This window comes from Etheostoma cragini, chromosome 5, assembly GCF_013103735.1.
Source record: "Etheostoma cragini isolate CJK2018 chromosome 5, CSU_Ecrag_1.0, whole genome shotgun sequence".
NCBI classification, from domain to species: domain Eukaryota; kingdom Metazoa; phylum Chordata; class Actinopteri; order Perciformes; family Percidae; genus Etheostoma; species Etheostoma cragini.
Window position 1 is genome coordinate 20,645,051 of NC_048411.1, and position 21,354 is coordinate 20,666,404.

At 39.9% G+C, this 21,354-nt stretch overlaps 2 protein-coding genes across 7 annotated transcripts in view; both read left to right on the forward strand.

Annotated features, from left to right (window-relative positions):
* cltcl1 (clathrin, heavy chain-like 1) overlaps positions 1–9,280 on the forward strand; it is a 28,869-nt gene extending 19,589 nt beyond the window's left edge. For 2 of the 5 annotated variants that reach the window (XM_034872968.1, XM_034872969.1), the window contains 9 exons: positions 469–744; positions 1,158–1,307; positions 1,385–1,516; positions 1,631–1,741; positions 3,217–3,387; positions 3,687–3,908; positions 4,330–4,356; positions 7,132–7,207; positions 7,822–9,280. In XM_034872968.1, coding sequence (XP_034728859.1) covers positions 469–744; positions 1,158–1,307; positions 1,385–1,516; positions 1,631–1,741; positions 3,217–3,387; positions 3,687–3,908; positions 4,330–4,356; positions 7,132–7,207; positions 7,822–7,946 — 1,290 coding nt within the window. In that variant the 3' untranslated portion in view covers positions 7,947–9,280. Of the gene's footprint in view, positions 1–468; positions 745–1,157; positions 1,308–1,384; positions 1,517–1,630; positions 1,742–3,216; positions 3,388–3,686; positions 3,909–4,329; positions 4,357–4,422; positions 4,500–7,131; positions 7,208–7,821 lie in introns of those variants that run through there. The other 3 variants (XM_034872970.1, XM_034872971.1, XR_004656819.1) reach the window with 2 other exon arrangements.
* A 550-nt stretch (positions 9,281–9,830) lies between these two features.
* si:dkey-178e17.1 (tricarboxylate transport protein B, mitochondrial) overlaps positions 9,831–21,354 on the forward strand; it is an 18,892-nt gene continuing 7,368 nt past the window's right edge. Inside the window, exons 1-4 of one of the 2 annotated variants that reach the window (XM_034873026.1) lie at positions 9,832–10,274; positions 10,312–10,455; positions 19,247–19,354; positions 20,345–20,444. In XM_034873026.1, the coding sequence (XP_034728917.1) occupies positions 10,344–10,455; positions 19,247–19,354; positions 20,345–20,444 (320 nt within the window). In that variant the 5' untranslated portion in view covers positions 9,832–10,274; positions 10,312–10,343. Of the gene's footprint in view, positions 10,456–19,246; positions 19,355–20,344; positions 20,445–21,354 lie in introns of both variants that reach the window. The other variant, XM_034873025.1, reaches the window with a different exon arrangement.

Genomic DNA, 21,354 nt, shown 5'->3' on the forward strand with positions numbered 1-21,354 from the left:
ACCTCCCAATACTCCTTAAGTAATTACTACAGGGAAACTGATATATCCTTCTTTAGAATTACAACACTGCCTGGAAAAGTAAACAAACATTGATGACCCCATGCCAGGTCTGACATTTAAGGTAATTGATTTGAGTTTTAATTGGTATAATACCATATTGGCCACTCATAGTGTTTTTTAACCCTCAAATGACCAACAATGCAAATAAAAAAGAGTTTTCCAATGGTGGGAACACTCTCAGGTCATAAACATTAGTCTTTTATTATTCCATATTATGTGAACAAGCCAGAGAAGCACTGTTAGAGCCTCATGGGAGATGTAGTTTTTAAATGCCAGCAACCTGATCAGATTTATATTTATTTCTATCAACATGATATGTTAATTTTTTCCTATATAGAGTAGTTGTAGATTTGCATTTATTAGAATATGGTCAGAAGATTTCAGGAATAACCTCTCTTCAATCATCAGGTGTGTTTTGCATGTGTGGATGGCGAGGAGTTTCGATTGGCACAAATCTGCGGTCTTCACATAGTGATCCACGCCGACGAGCTGGAGGACCTCATCAGCTACTATCAGGACCGCGGGTACTTTGAGGAACTCATTACTCTGCTGGAGGCGGCACTGGGTCTGGAGAGGGCCCACATGGGCATGTTCACCGAGCTCGCCATCCTCTACTCAAAGTTCAAGCCTCAGAAGATGAGGGAGCACCTGGAGCTTTTCTGGTCCAGAGTTAACATCCCAAAGGTAGAGCATGCCTCTATGTCTGTTCGGTTTCTAAACAATTCTGTGTTTTGAAAAAAGTCAAAGAGTTCATCACACACAAGGAGGCTGCTTGTGTGCCATGAACTCCTTGGATTTATTACTCTGCATGGATGTCTGCTTCTTCTCAGCACCCTAAAAGTAATACTAAGCACAGAAAATCCTTTCAAAATGGTTGACTTGAAAGTACTAGATAAAAAAAAAAAAAGGTACTTGTTGTAAAATGTAGTACGTGCATTGGTATGTTGGATATACAGTATACACTACATTCATTACACTATTTAGTATGTCAAATTTGAGTCAATGTATTTAACCAAACAAAACTTTGACAGAAAGACTGCTTTAGTTTAAAACCTGACAGACATTGACATTGTTTTTCGTTTTTCTGGGTCTACCAGGTTCTTCGTGCAGCGGAACAGTCTCATCTTTGGGCAGAGCTGGTTTTCCTCTACGATAAATACGAGGAGTTTGACAACGCTGCCATCACAATGATGTCTCATCCGACAGATGCTTGGAAAGAAGGGCTGTTCAAGGACATTATTGCCAAGGTAAGTGTGACTGAACTGGTCATTGCCTTCCTTAAAGATCTTTATGTTTTGTGATCTTTATCATTATTTCTCCTCAGGTTGCCAATGTGGAGTTGTACTATAAATGTCTTTCCTTCTACCTGGAATACAAACCCCTCTTTCTGAATGACCTGTTGACCATTCTGTCTCCGCGGTTGGACCACAGCCGAGCTGTCACATTTTTCAGCAAGGTAACCAGCGCCGAGGTCAACCGCTGTGAACCAAACCTTCTGTATTTTTCTTTACATTTAGTATGCAGTGAAAAACATGATTGACATGATTAGGGGTTGTTTTTGCTCGACCAGGTGAACCAGCTGAAATTAATCAAGCCTTACCTGAGGTCTGTCCAGAATCACAACAACAAGTCCGTCAACGAAGCCCTCAACAACCTGCTTACAGAGGAGGAAGACTATCAGGTCTCTTAGCAATTTTGTTACTGATGTTTAATTTATTTTATTTGTTTTAGGTTAATTTATCAGGGACAATGCACACATAGAAGTATAATGAGCCAGAATTTGCATGGAGGCTATTTACGTCCGCTCTCCCTGGACTGGTGGTAAGAGGTGACCCTAAAAAGAGATAAAAGGATTATGCTGTCTATAATACGTACAGATTTGGCCCTATACAATCAAAGTTGATAATATTAATGCAACATCATAAAAACAAGAAAAGTTGGTTGACCAGGACGCATACATACTGAGCTGAACTGTCAAATCAGATAACAGACAAAGCACAATAGCATTGACATACATTTTGGTGAAAACGCACAAAAACAACTTTGCTGGGACAGTAACAAGCAACAGACGATTTGTGAATAGTGAAAAAGACAATCTCACAGGCAGAGCATAAAAAAGCAGGAGAGATGGCTGCAAGTTTAAGTGCCTTAATTAATATTAACAATGCTGACTACTTGTTAGGCACTTCTTTAAGTTATGTTAAAAGAGGCATACATTTTATTATTTAAAATGTGTCTTGGGATGAGTACCATCTACGAGTAGCTTTAACTGAAACAAATGCACTTTTCCTTAGCCTCTTGCTGCACTCCGCGTGGATCTGTTACCAGTTGGTGTTGAGTTCACAAACTGGCTTAATATAATGCAACATTGAAAATAGAAGGTAGACGAAATAATGCAAACACATGATGAAAAGAGACTTTGGGCCCTGTTTTAACGATCTAAGTGCACCCCGTGAAGTGCATGGCGCAGGTGCGTTTAGGGCGTGTCCAAATCCACTTTTGCTTGTTTGACTGCAGAAAAAACGGTCTGTGTGCCAGATGCATGGTTCAAAAGGGTTGTACTTAGTGTATTCATTAATTCATAGGTTTGGGCGTAACATGCAATCAACCAATCAGTTTCATCTTCCATTCCCTTTAAAAGCCAGGCGCGTTTGTACCTTGCCGCATTGTTATTATGATGGCGGATTTGTATATAGGGCTGCGTTTCTGACTTTAGACCAGGTTTTTGTTGATTAAAGGGCCCGATCACTTTTTTCTGCCACAGGATAGCAATACGCCAAGAATCCACCTGAACACCACCTCCCTGTAAGGCGAAAGGATGGGTGCAGGTGCATTTTCTATTTAAACAACGTGGGTGCAGGAAGTTAACAACTGCGTCGGTCTTAAAATAGTAAAGACACTTGCGTCGGGCGTTTTGCGCAGCGTCAGTGAGATAGAGCAAGTAGATAGTCAATTATTTTGCCTATCCCCTGCATGTTTTTGATGAAATTTGAGTATTGAAATAATAAATTAAATAGTGTTAAATTTACCCAGCTTCTCTGGTCACTACGTCACACTGCTGAGCTCCAGTTACAAGTAACTAACTGATTCAGGTATCCTTTGTCTCACTTTTTGGTCTGTGATGTAATATTCTTTCATTATGTGTGTTATCCACAGGGCCTCAGAGCATCCATCGATGCCTATGACAACTTTGACACCATTGGCCTTGCGCAGAGGTTAGAGAAACATGAACTGATTGAGTTCAGACGCATTGCTGCCTACCTGTACAAGGGCAACAACCGCTGGAGACAGAGTGTAGAGCTCTGCAAGAAGGACAAACTCTACAAGGTAAGAAAAAAAAGAATGACAATATTTGAGAGAAGCGCTTACAAGTGCCTCGATGTTCCTATAGATGGCACTGTTTGTTTGTTTATTCGTTAGAGAGATACAAGATATCTAGACAGTATTTGGAGATACAGTAGATACATGGACCAACTAACATCAAGTAAAGACAGGAAAAGTAAATAATTTCAATGCTTATCTATCCAGAAGCCAGGTCTTCATAGAAACAATTGTGTAGACCATTTCCAAAACTTGCATGAATGCTTTAATGATAATTAAACACACTGTATTCCCATCCTTCCCAGGATGCAATGCTGTACGTTGCAGAGTCTAAGGATGCAGAGCTGGCAGAGACTCTGCTCCAGTGGTTCCTGGAGGAGGGCAGGAAGGAGTGCTTCGCTGCCTGCCTGTTCGCCTCATATGACCTGCTGCACCCTGATGTGGTGCTGGAGCTGGCCTGGAGGCACAACATCATGGACTTTGCCATGCCATACTTTATCCAGGTCATGAGAGAGTACCTGACAAAGGTTAGTGCTCCACTGAAGAACAATACAAAGAGTTATTGTTCATTTTAAGTTTGGGTTTTAACATGAAAGTAGTATTTAATGAAAGTATTTCTATTGGAGGAAACAAGTTTGAAGATCTGTATTTTTACTGTGTTTTATAATTGGTTTATTTTTCATGAATTGTTTCATTTCCTGAAGAAAACTGTACTGACAGGTGAGAGGAGGACAATAGTCTGTAATATCTCCTGGAGGTATTGACAAACAGGTCATACTGTGAAATGTAGTTAACAGAGATAAGGCTTTCTTATGTACTGAAATGGTAGTTAAGTGTATGTTTGCCAGTGAACTCCATCCGGTGTCCATCATCATTACTAAAATGTTGACCTGTAGAGGACATGACATGTGAGGTCACTTGAGGTCATCTCTTTGGGTTCTTTTCCAGGTTGATGAGTTTGCAGCGAAGGTGACGGTCTCTGGCCCTCTTTTTATTTCTCTTATGTGTTCTGTCTCTTTTTTGTTGTAACTTGTCTCTTAGGTTTCTGATGTAGGAACCTAGCATGGACTGTAGACTGAGTCCGGCCTAACTAGCTCTGGTCTTGGAGAGCTGTAGTGGTTTGTGCAGGCTTTTATTCCACTTTAGTACCAACACAACATGTTATTAATACATTGGCGTTGCAGACTTTCAGCAGTGAAACAGAAACATATTTATGAAACTATGAAATGAGATGAGCACTGCTGTCTATTGATTCTCAGTGCAAAAATAAAAAAGCAAAGCAACAGGCTAAATGTGAAAATAGCTGATTGCAATCTGAAGTAGCATCTCTTCTTTTGCGGTTTCTACCATGGAGCTGATTAGAGAGAAAGTTCATATGAAGTTTATATGAAGGAGTATATGTTAATATATTTAGCTGCTACAAGAAGATGAGGGCTGCTTACTTGTGGGATTAAAAAAATTCCACATGTCCAGTAGTTTGATAGGTTATAATGTATTTTCTATAAATCCCTAACTTGCCGGCATTTTATGATTAAAGGTTGAACTGACTTTAAGATTTACACTGTATCCAGGAGGTGTATGGTCTAAAGAACATCTGACCAGTTCAGAGCCCAATAAATGCTGTTTTGATGGGGTCAAAGCCTGTGCACCATCTTGTTCTTCAGGGCCAGGACTAGCCTGTCCTGGCCTGACAGATACCTCTCACCCTCTAACTCCTCTCTTTTGGGGCTGCATCTTCATCTGTAGTGTTAAGTGGCATTTAAAAAAAAAAAATCAGTTGTGCCAATGCAAAATCATGAGATTTTTCCCCCTGGGTAATGCTCTCCAAGGACCAGACATGAATGCGGATAAAGAGAGCGAGCCACTCTAGACTTGTTAGATGCATTCCCATGTTTCTAACTCCAAGTTAACAAGTTTTAGTTTCAAATATATTAACTGTTAGACCAGTGCAGGGCTACAAACACTAACTAAAAGTTTCTCTGTCTCTGGGGAAATCCTCTGACTATTTTAGCTAATCAAAAGACCAAATGCTTTGTTGCATAAATAACTGGTCAAACTGGTTGTGATGGAATCAGTGCAGCCATTCAGCAAGGGAAATACTAACTTATTTTTTTCAAACTTTGGAGTAGTTGAAAACCAAATACTAAGAGACAGCAGTAAAGTTGCTGCTGCAGTAACATTTGCCATCGATTGCCAACGTGTGTTGGCAATCAATAGGCAACATAGACAAATGATGAATTGAATGAATTAATGGAAATTCAACCTTTTTTATTCTAAATTATTTAATGGAACCATTGTTTACATTAATCTCCACTTACATAAGAAACCTTTTGTGTTCAGCTGTCTCCGAAGTTGAAGCACAAAGCCGGATTATTGCTTTGCATTTAATGACAAAAAGAAGAATTGGCACTACAACCAACTCGCTGCACAAGCACTGTATGCCTGGCAAAGGATGAGCTTCACTTGTGAGCGTCTAATAAAAAGCTTGGTTTCAGCAGAATGGAAAACACTTAATGAAACTGTCAGGAGGGCCGGCTCACAGGATGCATGTGGAAGCTATGTCATTTCTTGATATGCTAACTGTGACTGGCTGGAAATGTAGCATCAGCAGATAGGCATGTATAGCTTCTCTTTTACTCAATACACAAGTAATATTTCTTTAACCTTGAATCTCACTATAATTTTACTTTTAAAGGGTCAGTTCACCCAAATACCAAAACAAAATAAAACATTTCCCCCAGTGGTTTCCCGCAATGGTGTAGTTTATAGTATTCTGTTGCTCAAAACATGAGAAAATGACATTTTAGAAAATCAAAAAGCAGTGCCTAACAATGTCCTCGTTATCTTACTATTTATAATAACCCACATACCTTGTTGTCATCAGTGTTCATTAAAAACTATGTATTCTCTGAAGAATATAAAAATGGTGACAACTGTCAACAGTAAAGTCTGAGAATTATTTGATGAGGAACAAGGACATTGAATCTGGAGACAACAATCTCTGTTGTTTTGGAGGGTTTTTTAAAATTTAATTTTAGTGCCATGTGAGGCGTAAATGAAATGTTATTCCACTTAATTGAATTGAGGTTATAAGAGTAGAAGTCATTCTCAGCAGTCACTGCCTGCATGGTTAGAAAACACTAGGGGTCATTTAGTTTTTTTGTGTGATTTGGAAAATGGGCCCTTTATTTCTTGACCTAACATTTGTACTGCGAGTTGCATTAGAAATTCTCACCAAACCTGCATGGCATCTTATCTCAGGTAACCTTAGCTGCACTGTGAAGTAGTGTGTGTAGTTTTGTCTTTCAGAAGCGGGTATGATATATGTACTGAGTTAACAATTCATTTTCATCAGCATTTATTCGTGTAATACGAAATATAAACTTTAGTGTAGTCTTACAACTGAAATATTTAGTTTTTTATCTATTGTATAACATTAAATAAATAGCAATTTAAATAACATGGGCACACTGTGATCACTACATTGTAGGTGTCTAGCAAAAATCTTTTATTTTGAATATTGTCTTTTTATTGACAGCTGTTTTAGGATTTTACTAATGGGCCATGGGACACATTTTGAAATTTGCATTTGAAATCTTTGCTTGGATTTAAATTTAAACAGCCTGCAAAGCTGAGTATATGGAGTTGCAAGGTTTCCGTAGGATACCTACAATGTATGAAATCACGTTTTTTGGTAAAGTTTGTGAGTGAGCCTTGTCTGATCTATTCTCTTGTCTTTGTTGCCCTCAGGTGGACAAACTGGAGGAGGCAGACAGCCAGAGGAAAACTGAAGAGGAGGTGACAGAGCCTCAGCCGATAGTGTTTGGTATGTTAGGTTTACAGGCAGACAATTGTGGTTCCTAAACCGGAAAACACTGCCTCCCGCTGAGATAACAGGGGAAGATAGCAGGATTTGAGCTGCTGTATTTATCTGTCTATAACAAACTGTCTATAATACCTGGGTCAAAAAGAGCTGCATTAATATTTTCCAGATGAAAATGAGACACAGAAGATTTGTCACTGACATTTACAATGTTTTGCCCATGAAGAAACAACATCATTGAATTGTTTTGCTTTCATTTTGTATGTCTATCTATTTTTACATTTTCCAATGTTAAAAAGAATGAATGTTGCCTTCCGGCCAAGTTAACCCATATTGAACAAAGACGTTTGTGATCAAACCAGCAGCAATTGTTGTCATTCAGTAAGGGCTTTTACCCTATGATATTCAGGACACACCTCTTGTGCCCGGAAGAAAATTGTTTTACATCACCACATGATGACCCTTTCATTAACCTAAAACCTAATTGCTAAGAATCTAAATCTGTTTTTGCAACAAAACATAAATAAAATAACATAGTGTAGGAATATGTACTTATTTCTAAAAAAGTTCAACTTTTGTCTGTTAGCATGTAACCCTGTGTGTGTTTGTGTGAGCAGGCCAGCAGCTGATGTTGCCTGCCTCTCCTGCTCCAGTGGCTCCACAACCAGCATACCCGGGCTACGGCTACCCCGCCGCCCCTGTGGGCTTCCCCGCTCAGCCCGTTTATGGCTTCAACATGTAGAGGCCTGACCCCGCCTTTTCTACCCCTCTCCCCCTGTACACCCTCACACACCTAGGATCTGGATCGGCTGCTCTGGGTCTCAACTGGTGGCACAGAGACTCCTGAAACTTAAAGACTCCACTGAAACTGCAATAGAAACCCTTCACCTCTACTTCTTCCACACACACACACACACTTCAGAAGGACTGGCTGTTGCAAGGCTGTTGGACCATCCCTCCCTCCTCTCTTTTCCACTTGGACATTATATCTGCATCACTGCTCTACACAGCATGCAATCACCTCTCAGCTCCTAGAGGAAGTAACATACTGAAAATAACATTAGTGACACCAAACAACTGTGTCCTGTTGCTGTTCCATGTAGACTTTATTAACCCTAGAGCAGCTTTAAAAAAAAAAAAAATTCATAGAGATTTGGCACTGATGAAGAAGAGACTTTGTTATTGAGGGATGGAGGGGGCACACTCCCCTCCCCCTCCCTCCTAAAGCACTGCTACGGCCTTATGTAGTTTGATGAGGTGGCAAAACAGGGGCTAATTTGTTCATGTTTAATTTCACAAGTGTCTCATGCTCTGATTAGAAAGATGGCTACTGTGCAATAGTTTTGTTTGCCCTCTCACAACAGGTACAAAGTGTTTGCTGTATACGGACTAAGAACACTTGTCTATGAGGTTACGGTACTGTCTTTGTATGGGTGTGTGTGTGTGTGTGTGTGAGAGAGTGTCTGTTTAGCCTCTAAAGCCTTTGAGGGATATGTCACCAAAACAAGAGACACTCAATAAAATGTCCATCCCCTTGCAGCTGCAAACCTTTCGCTGGGTCAGAGCGGTCGATTTTAGACTCCAGATATCTGGAGTTTCCGGATGCTTGTGACAAAAAGACAAAAGAAAGAAAAGAGGTGAAATAAAAAAGAATAATGCTAAATGCTGAAGTCTGTGCATGTGCTGCCAAATTATAATGCTGCAACAAGGAGCACAATTTTCTTGTTACTCTCAAGTATATCAAGTATTACTAATGTGTCAAAAACGAAGGGATGTTCGATGAAACTTTGTCACCCGACTAACCGAAAGCAGTAATGAAGCTCTGACAGATTTGAGGAGATGACTTTAGCTCACATCCTGGTGCCAGTTAGTTCAAAACAATTATTCTTCTGAAAGCAGTGTATAATTTAAGATGTATTGAAATACCTAACTAATCCAATAAGTCAAATATTATGGAAAACCGTATGTACTGTCTATAGTGTGTTGTTGTAGTCTTAAAAAGCATAATGATTTTTGTAAGAAAATGACAAAATGCAAAAAACAGCAGGTTAATAAAAGTCTTGAGGCAAGGCTGCTTAAAGTGGTGGCAGTTCAGCTGATTATTTACTTCCCGTGTTATCCGACAGTGTACGATACACTGAGTTCTGTCCTGCAGTGTCAACTTTGGATTTGTCAAAACAAATGGCAAAAGCCTGAGCTTAACACGAAGCACTACCTTTACACAAAAGTCATGCAAAAAGAGGAATAAAGTTTACACACAGTGCTGTTGGGGCATTTTTCTAGTTCGTTCACTTCATGATACATATTTACAAGCCTCTATTGTCTGTGTTTCTGGAGGTCAGTGTGGAGTTTTACAGTTGTGAACATTGCTTATGCCAGAGGTTTTCTGCGGCACCCTTATTCCCAGCTCTTTCTGGGCCCAGACCAAATTTTAGTAAGCTGCCAAGACCTGATTGATGGTTTCTGTCTCTGTGAGACCTGCAGCCTCTTTGTTATGAGAGGGTGTGGCTGGGCTGTTTGGACCGGTTACCGCCTGCTGCTGGGGAAATGCGATAGGTTTTGTTAGTAGAAGATTTAGTAACAGAGGTGGGATCAGATTTTCCGTTGCCTCGCTGATACAGACACAGACAGGCTGCGCCCCGCCCTTCTTCTGATGTGGAACCATAGTGGCCAGTCACACCGCGCTCATATAGGCACCCAGGGTGTAACCCACTGACCTCCGTCACAAAACAGGCTCGGTGGTTGTTGAAATTCCCTCGCATCACGGAGAAATAGCCTGACTCCACGCGGCATCCGGAAACGGAGACAACTCTTATATCCGCACATTAGCCTATTTCCGGTTCGCTTTGCTTTCTACGCACTACTGTCGCGATACAGCGTTACCATGGTTACACATAACAGCTATTGGTGCTAGAACGTCCCAACTTCCTTGGACAGTCACCGCATACGCCCACTGTCAACAGACACCCGAGTATCCGGACGCGTCTGAGCCCACCTGCATCCAAGCGCACCACACAGAAAGACGTCCATGTGTTGCGCGCTCCAGTCGACTTAAAAAGAAATTACAAGCTCTACTTGGAGGTACACCTCATTAGAGTGAAAGCTTTTTAGTAGATTTGACTGTGTATTTCCCGTAGTTATGCAGGATAAAGGAACATTTATCAGCCCTTTCCTCAGACCACGGTGTCTGGCGGCAGCGGCGCCGGCCGGGAAAGCGAAATTGACTCACCCAGGAAAGGCGATTCTGGCAGGTAAGCTTATAATTTATCACGCGGAAAAGTCAGAGTTTGACAAAATGTCACTATAGTTCCAATGAAGTGAGTTAGTTGATCAAAGCAGTATTTTTTGTTTTCCATATACCTTTGTAAGCTTTTTGGCGAACAGCAGAGCGAATGTGCAACACTTAAGACAAACAATTAAAACCGAAATGAAAATCTAATGAAGTCACACCCAGAAGGGAGGAAAGTCAAGTAGGCATAAGGTCAACAACGTATCAAGCATTCTGCACAGACACGTTAGAATTTGTAAAATATTGTCACAGGTGTTCTCTCAGGGCTGATGTTGTTTGCAGACACAGTGAAAGCGACATTCTTTTTTTTTTGCATTTGGTTTTGTTTCGTTTTGTTGCACGTATCACAGACAAGGCGTTTCCTTTTAGTTAGTGGGTCTGCACGGAGAAGCATGTGAGATCTGCAATACCCGTTTATAAAGACAAACGATGAGCTGGTAAAACAAGATACTTTACCAGAGTTGCTACATTTTCCACCAACTTCTAACACTTGCACTCAAACCATGCTGACCCTGTGACCCTGTTGTAAAATGGCATTGAGCCTCATTGCCTTAAAGAGAAGAAGAAAGCCGATCTCTTCCTCTGTCCTGACAAACAGTCCTGTCCTGCCATGGTCAGAACTTACCTGCTGCACTGATGGGATTCTATCCCCCTGATCTAAGATCACCTCTGGTGCACTTTACATAATGCTGTTAGAGTGGATTGATGCATGCAGCGGTCCAGGGGTCCCTCTCCTGAGACAGTACAGTGGAGCCTTTCACAACATGTCTCAGGTATGGAGGTGAGTGAGAGGATTGCGAGAATGCAACACAAGAAACACCTTTAACGTTGTGTCGTCTCAATGCTTTGTGGCCGTAACTAACTATAATTTGAACTGTTGACCAACCTGTTGATTAGATTTGGAACAATAGGTTAACCATGTAGCCAACATCCCAAAATGATATATTATATGTTGTTATGAAACGGAGGAATGAGAAAAAAAAATATTTGAACTGAAGGTGCAACCACCAAAGGTTTGGTAAAAATATTTGAAAAAATCAATTGATTGACTTATTGGTTATAGCACTAGTGCTTGTTTTAGCCATTCCTGTGATTCATCAGTTTATCCTCCTAAGGTTCAGAAGCTCCACTGCTCTGCCCCCCCCAACCCCTTTACCCCCTCCTGTGTTGATGAGCAGGGTGCAGCAGCTCCAGTTGATGAAGAGCCTCTGAGAGATGCTCCTGTATTAAGGCTACACTCTGCTATTTGGCAGAACCAGTTACATCCATTTTTTAAAAATAATTTCAAATTAATTCCTTTTTATTTAAGGTTAAAAACAAAGTATTTTGGATCAGAAGCTTACGATCATTTTAGTTATTGCTCTGCTCATTTTCTCGATGAATCATTTTGGCTATAAAACGTGTGAAAATAGGAGTTCCAGAGCTCAGGGTGATGTCTTTCAATTGCTTGTGTTACCTGGCCAACAGTTCAAAACCCAGACATATTTAGTTTCCTATCATATTCAAGGCAAAAAACAACAAGGGTGCCCAGATAGCTCAGTTGGTAGAGCGGGCACCCATATATGGAGGTTTACTCATAGGTGGCCCGGGTTTGAGTTGGACCAGCGGCCCTTTGCTGCATGTCCTTCCCCCTCTCTCTCCCCTTTCATCTCTTCAGCTGTCAATAAAGGCCTAAAAATGCCCCCAAAAAATCGTTTAAAGAAAAAGATTAATGATTTTGTGGTGCATGGAGTGAGAAGAGAAAAAAAATCTCCCCTCTAGAATAGTGTCGTCCTGTCAGCTACTGAGAAAAGGAATTGTGACTGCGGTGAGACGTCCCCCCACCTCCCCCTTCAGTCCCGTGCAGCCTGATTGACTGGATGTGGCCCAGTGTAGCTGGCCAGTTTTGCAACAGCAGCATGATTGCGTTCTCTCTCTTTCTCAACTCTGTGCACCCTCTTACTCCTCCTGGCCTAACTGTCAAGAAACTGTTGATTTATCACTGCCATTCAAGGGTTTTGGAAATGGAGATGTGTCTATGTGTAGTTTAATTAAAGTACATATGCAAAGCATCACTTTGAAGACTCAGCGGAAGATAATTTCCTTTTTTGAGTCTGACCTGAGAGGTCGTCCATCAAAAACCACTGCTGATAGTTTACATCGTCGCTCAGCTGTGGCAGTTTATAAATCCAATTGACACCTCTCCCAGTGTTCTGACACTAATGCTACTTCAGATGTATCGGCTATGGTTAGCAGTAGGCCATGTCTGTGTGGAGAGAACCAGCCACATGCCCAAAGGCTCTAAGTAGAAAAAGCAAGAAGTAGAAGGTCAAAGCTTAATGGATTACATAGCCCACATAGACCGTGGATAGGGAGGAAGGGTGCACATTGCACATCTCCAAAGCTTTTAGGGATCTGTGAGCTCTTTCTGCTCCCATTGGCTGGTTCAAGTCGTTGCTTAACAGCCACTGGTGATGACTGAAGTTACGACACGGGAGAGTTTTGTCTGCGTGAGGCCTGAGGGGGAGAAAGCGGTCTAAATGGGTCTCTGGTCCTGATTTACTGGCTGCTGTGCATTCATACACTGTTGTGGCTTTCATCTATAACCCTTATGAGGAGAGCCAGGGAAGCAGAGGACTAGACAGAGAGAGAAAGTTCCTTTTTCATCTTAATTTCATGATAGACTGGACTTTCCACTGAGACAGGCTTGCTTTTATGTCATTTCTTTTACTCCCTTTTATTTTTTCCCCTTTCCTCCATCTCCCTCTCTGGCCTCAGGGCAGCCAGTTAGGTTTTCTGAGTGTCTGTCTCCTCCTAGGCTCAGAGGGCTCGTCAAACTGTGCGCGTATTTCCTGTTTCCTCGCGTCACAGGTGACGCACATAGTCCCCTCCCCTCCACTATGCTGCTGCTGGCAGACCCAGGGTGCTGGGAGGCGAGATGATAAATTACCGTGCACCCCTTCTGTTAATCTCCCAACCACCCCTGCTGAAACAGCCTGCCAGCTACATGTTGGTATAATGCAGCCACACAAACAAATAGCAGTGTAGAAGTTAGAACATTTAACATACACTGGGTCAGCTTAATAGTACACTTTTTAGTCTCTCTCCCACATAGAATGTTTAGCTTGTTGTATATCACTAATTACAAATCACTATTTTATAAATATATTGGAAGTTTTTCATTTTTCTCTCTTTCAGTCAGCCACTGGTTTTAATTAATTTTGTTATTGTGTAACTTGCAGAGACTTGAAACTTGATAGAATCAATCAAAATGAACATTTTAAACATTTTTGTCCAAGTTATATAATCAAAGCAGAGTAATTCATTTTCAAGTAATTATCTTGTGGGGCTCCAAAACACTCCGTCGTCTTAGACTTGAAAAATGGTTGTCGACAACAATCTTTAAATGCCTTGGAAACCTTACTATGAGTGAGGGTTGAGTAGTCCTCAGGGAACTGTCTTTACCACTATGTTTTACCAGCTTGTGGCCAACTTTTGTCTGCTAGTCGTTTGGTACTGGGCAGATAGTGTATAGAGGGTTTTTAGGGGAGATTTTTCACTAAAAATGGCTGCGTCTGCATCTGGAAACCACGCTGAAGAGAGGAGAGACTGCATCAAAACAGTAAGTTGAAAGATGCTAAATCCTTCCAAAGAGCTAAGGGGAATGTGATGTTAATACAAAAATATTGGTTAGTTAGATTGGTCAGTGTTTGTTTAGTCTTTGTTTGAAACCCGGACAGCATAGTTCGTGAATACAGATTGAAATTTATTAGTGCTTGGATTTTATTTTAATTATTATCTTTTTGTTGATATTTTGACAGGACAACAGATGTTCCAGAACTTTACAATTATGTTGCTTGTCCCCAATTTTCTTTTTATACAACACAAAACAGAAGCATTGGACAGTGCTTGGATTTTAGAAGTCAGTTTCCTTGAATGTGCCACACAAAGAAGTGTTTTCAAATGCTCATAATTGCAGGAAGATATAATAACATGACTTGGGAAAAATTTGTAAACAGACTTTCTTTCTTATATTTCAAACACACATAAATTATAAAACACAATGAGTGTGTTGCAACACCAAAATATAAAAAAGAATCAATAAAGTGTTAAAAACAATATGTTCAATATAAAAAGGAACGGGAGGAAGCCACTGCTTGTTTTATGCTTATCCCTCTGACTGACTAAATAAACCCTTAAAAAAAAAAAACATGAATGTCTATGTGAGTAATATGTAAAACATGTAAACCCACTGGTTTCCTCCTTTAACTGTAGAGAGCCTGACAGCCTTATCTACAACTCTACACACTGTCAAAACAACCTGTGGCAGTTGTCTTGTTCATGGAAATCTGTGTACAATCTGCTTGCTGCTGTTAAAATGTTCCATGTAAAATTAATCATCCTGTAATTAGGCATCAGTGTAGCATTAGGGAATGTTGTTCAGGACAGAGGAAGCCTTAAAGGCCAGACATCAGATGAATAATTCTTTTCATGTTTTGCGATGTTATTACGGCCCTGTTAATAGGACACTTCATGTTTGAAGTACATCAGTCCTCTGGCTACTTTCCCCATTTGGACTGGAGATATTGACATAATAAGATCTTTTCACCAGACTCCAGAGAATTCAAAATGCGAGATAATCCAAATAAGGAACATCTGGATAAATAATAGATAGACTCTGGTGGAAAAAATGCTTAATAATTTGCCAACACACACATACACACATACACACACACTTGTAGATACATCTTGTTGGATGGGAAAGTTAGTCACCTATGTAGTCACTGAAAAAAGATGATTAGAACCTGCCACATTTAGACAGCTCGCTAGATTGTCAGCGCCTCCAAAGAAATGGGAAGTTCTCCAGTGGTCCAGATGTGTTGGATGCTCATTAGAGTCAGCGAAGCAGGCAGGACAGGATTTCACAGACAGTTCCTCCCTGTCAGCCGGCTGCCTCTGTGCCTCTCAGTACTGCAAAAAAGTGGCTATGAGTTTGTGTTGAGTATCTTGCATTCATGATTTGACTATATGTGTGTGAATCTGCACATATTCACAGTGTGTTCAAAAGTGTGTTGATTTATAGTTAGTTGATTAATAATAAGTCAATCAACTCTTTTTCAAATGATTTGGTGCTTTTCTTATATGATAGTAAACTAAATATCTGTGAGTTGAAAAAAAAAAACCTAACCACGCTAGGGGTCTTGCAATGAACAATTGTTGTTAACCACTTTGGTGATTATTGTGAAAAGGTTGTAAAGAGATAGTGGTCCCCAGAGGATTGTCCTCCAACTTCTCCTTGAGTCATTTGTATATTGTTTAGACAATTATTGTAAGGATTGCCATGAAAGTTGGAAAAAATATCCTTGTTGACCAGAAGATAAACCCTAATGATATGGTGATCCCCTAACTTTTCATCTAGCACCCCTAGCAGGTGCTGTCTGACTATGAATATGTGCCCAAACCTGGTCAATAAAACAATGGTTCTCTAAGTTTGGTATGGAATAACTTAGATTAGAGCCCCAACCTCAACACCACCAAACAGCTTTGGGATTGATTTGAATGGTGACTATCAACTAACATCAGTGGCTCACAAACGCTCCTGTGGCTGAATGGGAACAAATCTCTGCAGCCAGATTAAACATTCTGGTGGAAAGCTGTATTCAGAAGAGGTTGGCTGTTATAATGTTATGCTTAACAATCACATATGGGTGTAATAATTAAGAAGTCTTGATTAAATAACAAAATTACCATGTCCGACCACAGTGTTACCTTTTAAACTGTTCATCAACGTATGCACTCTGTCTGATTTATTAAACTTCTGCTTAGCTTGTGGAAGTTCCAAGTCTCTAAGAGTCTGTAGAAGCAGATTTGTATTAGTCACAACACGTATTTCACCGCCCTTGGGATCTGAATAGCACTCCAATGCCGTTTCCATTTCTTCTTGTGTAATAGTAACTGTCAAAGATCTATGTGGATGCATTGATTTTATGACACAGTGTGAAGAAGTGTTGTTGTGGGATGAGAAGAGAGGAAGGAAGGTGCTTCTGAGAGTAAGATTAAGAATGGGAGAGGAGAGCGAGCCTGTGAAGATAAAGATTAATGGCCATTTTGTTGATGTAACCCATGTTTGGCAGTAACAAGACTGTCATTTAGGGTGTCATCTGTAATATTTGAGTGTGTGTTTTGGATATAGGCTGTGAAATGGACTAGAAGACAAACAAACTGCTTCTCTTCCACAGGTACTGTGTGTGTGTGTGTGTGTGTGTGTGTGTGTGTGTGTGTGTGTGTGTGTGTGTGTGTGTGTGTGTGTGTGTGTGTGTGTGTGTGTGTGTGTGTGTGTGTGTGTGTGTGTGTGTGTGTGTGTGTGTGTGCCTGCGCGTGCGTGCACAGACTGGATGATTTTGGCCGAAACAGATGAATGAGCTTTATCGTTTTTTCTTCTCAAAGGAGCACTGATCCTGGATCAGCATGTGATTTTTGTTATGTCTCCACCAGCAAACATTTACTAACTAGTACTCCACCAGGATTAGAAGAATGACCGCTTACTGGCCTGGTGATTAAAGTGTGTGAGATAACATGAATGTCATGATTCAGGTTGGTGGTGCTCACAGTAGATTACACGTTAGGTGAATCCAGCTCTAACCAATGATGGATGATGAGCAGTTTATTATTGTCAGTTATCATCCCGGTGTTATCTCACTACTAATGCGCTGATGTTAACTGAAATACTCCCAATCACGTGTTACAAAGTCATCTTTATCACATTGATTAAATTAATGGTTGTATAATGTTTAGGTATACCAAAAGAAAATACTATCATTTTGACAAAGACGTGTAATACAAAATTTCAAAGTTTGAATTTAAAATCATATGGAGTTTAATGACAATAACTGAGTGTATTAGATAATTCTGCAGCCTTAAGTAAAAGCCATGCACTCCTATTGATTCCCCTAATATATCAGCTCCTCTCACAGAAAAGACATAAAGAGAAGAAGAGTCAGAGGCTTTTTAGGCTTTGAGACAAATGTGATTTATGCTAGTACAGGTAGAGCCTAATATCAGGAAAGATATTCCTTTGAACTTTTGATATTGCATTACAGTTCCATCTACTTGTAGTCCTAAAATGTGTGTCCTAGATGAAATATATGTTTTTATCTTAAGTGGATGCTCTGCTTCTTGGAGTGATAAAGGTCACGTTGGCAGCTGTGACATGTGAGGAATGCAAAACTGCAGAGCTAAACGACACATGCATGTTTATACTTCACTGTGGCAGTAAGTGGGAATGCCAAAATACATTGGGAACAATAAAATACCCCAAATACACCAGTCCTACCAGATAGCCGGTGTCATATTAAACCTTCAAGACTTTTTTTTTTCTAAAATCATGAAGGAAAATTCTGCCAGTAGTCTCATTTCTAGAAAATTCTTATTGTTATCTTAAATAAGAAACAAGATGCACTAGAAAAGTGACATTTTTCATAGATCTTGAAACTTGGTGTTTTGAAATACAAATGTGAAAAAACCTCTCGTTTTAAGAAATAAGCTTTTAGGACTAACTTTTTTACTAAATCTGGTTAAAACTTAAAAACAGAACATAGACTGCACCAATTTTCAACCGGATTGTCTTATTTTTCCAATAACACAAAACTATGCCATGTGAAAAGTATGAAGGATGCTATAATCACATACATATTCAGGTTTTAAGATGTACTGTTTATATCTTGGTAGTGCATGCAAAGTCATGTTTTATAAAAGCTTTTAAACAAACTGAGGTACAACTCTTTCTTCAGTAAACATCTGATCACAACTCATAATTTCCAGAAAGGAATCACAACCTCTTCCTGTTGGAACCACTTCTCTTTGAGCAAGATTTGGACTTTTTGTGGAAGGCATTTCAGTTTTTTCAATTTTCATTGGTTTGTTGTGGTCATTTTTCTTATTGAATATGCACAAATACAAACCATATACAGTAAATGTTCCTTAATAAATAACCTTAAAAATGTATTTTTGTATTCTTTGTTTGTTGGGGGGGCATGTCTGTACATTTCTGTGTCACTTGCCCAGTGTGCTTGTTTGCATGTGTGTCCGTGTCATTGAGTTAATAGAGGGTCTTGGCCCGGGTAATGGAGCCCCTCCCTGTAGGCTGAGTAGATAATTTAATTAATGTCAGCCCTTTTTCTATCCTCCCCCCTTCCCTCGTGACTCATCTGTGTTCTGCATTGGCCTCGCTTTTAGACACTTGTTCTCATCTACTCAACTCATCAACCGCAACCGGTTTCAAGCTGAACTCTCTAGCAGTCACTCACACATTCACAGACACTTTATTATTTCTTTCTTTCTGTATGTCTATATCTCTGCAATCACACAGTACATCATATTTAAGATGCAGTAACATTTTCACACAACCTTCTCTCCTCCTTTTAAACAGCACAGTCGCTGTGTAGTTCAACCGGAGCAGAATCAGTTGATTCATTCCTCTCTCGGCTGCAGTGCTTTTAATGTTTATGGAGGGAAAGCCATTAGAAGAGTCATTGTAATGATCCATGACGTGATGGCACCTCCATGCAATTCTTAAGGGTGACGAGGCACTGAATCAGGCTTGGTTTGGCTGCAGCCAGGCAGGCAGACATGGTATGCTAAGTTAAGGCAATATGTCAACAAAGCTTCCTTTTCCTTCCTCAGCACTCACTTTTTGACCAGTGTAAGGTTCAGTTACATCTATTATTTATGTTCGGTTTATTAATAAACATCTAATCTTGATTGTTTTTTTTCAGGTGGAATTGCAGGTGGCATAGAGATCTGCATCACATTCCCAACAGAGTATGTCAAGACCCAGTTACAACTGGATGAGAAGGCCAATCCACCCAAATACAGAGGAATAAGTGAGTGTGATGTGTTTGTATAAGAAAATCTTTTGTTCTATCATTTGCCAATATATTGAGCTGAATGTGGGATTCAATTTAGTATTACACATTTCCCAGTTCAGACACCTACCACTACATTTTATTTGAAAAACGATGCCACTCTGTCTCTACACGAGAGTGGTGTCAAAAATGAGAGGAAAGTGTAAATACAAAGCTACTACAAGCAGCTAGTTAGCTTAGCTTAGCAGAAAGACTGGGAAACAGCTAACCTGGCTCTGTTAAAAGGTAACAAAATCCGCCTACAAGCGCCTCTAAATTTCATTTAAAAAGACATTATTATCTCAAAATGTTATGAGGGTTACGTGCAAAACAGGTTTTTGCCTTGAGCAAAATTGTACATTGTTTACGATATACGATATAAGCAAGATCAGACAGTATATATATATATATATATATATATATTCTTGATTCTGTCTCTGTGCCTCTCTCAGGAGCTCATTATCCTATTACCCATCATCCCCAGGTACATAAGGGATTCTGGCAGGCTGTCGCTGTGCGTGTTTATATGACTTAGAACAGACCATCTCACCATCCATGCGTACTAGATGCTACAAACACACACACACACACACACACACAGGATGTGTTAATATTGGCAGGAGCTCTGAGGATCGGCGACCATGCTAACGAGCGCTCAAGACAGCTGTTGCTTTTTCTACTCCGTTGTGCATTTGCATCTCCAAGAGTAAGAAGTAAGTTCAAAGAAAAAACACCAAGTTTTTTGGGGAAAATAGCATGTTGATGACAAATGGATGAGGACAGATGTTTTTGGTGTGCTCTTATATGTATTCTTTACAAGAGTCATTCCAAACTCAGTGCAAATGAATTAATAAACCCAGTTACAGTACATTGTTTATTCTATTTGCTATTTAAAAACAACATATTTCTACTGAAGGAAATTGTCCACAGAGAATCTGATGTTTTGAAATTGTGTGTGTGTCCTTGCAGGTGACTGTGTGAAACAGACAGTACAGGGTCATGGTGTTAAAGGACTGTACAGAGGACTCAGCTCACTTTTGTATGGCTCCATACCCAAATCTGCAGTCAGGTAACTAAAATAACAATAAGGCTTCTGAAATAAGACTCAAGTACAGGTACAAAATTGGGACGTAAAAATCTAAAAACATGTGATTTCCCAGCAGTTCTTAAAGGATGAGATCAGTTCACAGTTGATTCCTCCAATCAGTAAAATCAGAAATGATCAAATAAAGTGCACAAACAGTGAAACCACATAACTCCTCTTTAAAGCGGTCCAGTTTTTGATGCTTCTGGTTAATTTTTCAGTATTTTGCTGTAATGGATGATTTTAGGCGTTATGAACTGAAGTCTTAAATCTATCAAAGATGTTGGACCTTTCAAGTAAATGGCAGCAGCAGAGCTGACACACAATTATCATCATCATCATCTAAAACCATTTCTAAAAATAAACTACTTTTACTGCTCTGAATATTTTGTCACTTTCCATGTTCTGATATTTTTCATAGCTTATATTTATATGCTAATAAATAAAAAATCTATAGTGTACGTTTACATGTGTGCAGTAGATAAATTGAGCACTTTTTGCTAAGCTGTTGTGATATTCTACCTGTAACCACTAACAGACATTTCAATTATTCTAGTCCATTACCCACGAGGCAAGGCATAAATGTCACACTAGCCTTTATTATTCTTTCACAGCAATGACATTTATGAAAGTGTGCACATTGAAGTGCACGTGTACATTCACATGTAGCACAAACCTAAGCCAGACACTTGCATAGAACAGTATTTGGTTTCCTGTTTCATTTTTTAACTCCTTCACCCTCTCTTTCTGTGTGTGTGTGTGTGTGTATGTGTGCGTGTGTGTGTGTGTGTGTGTGTGTGTGTGTATGTATGTGTGCGTGTGTGTGTGTGTGTGTGGTCTAGGTATAGCTACATTTGTGGGGACCAAAAACTGTGAAAACAGTATACTTATGGGG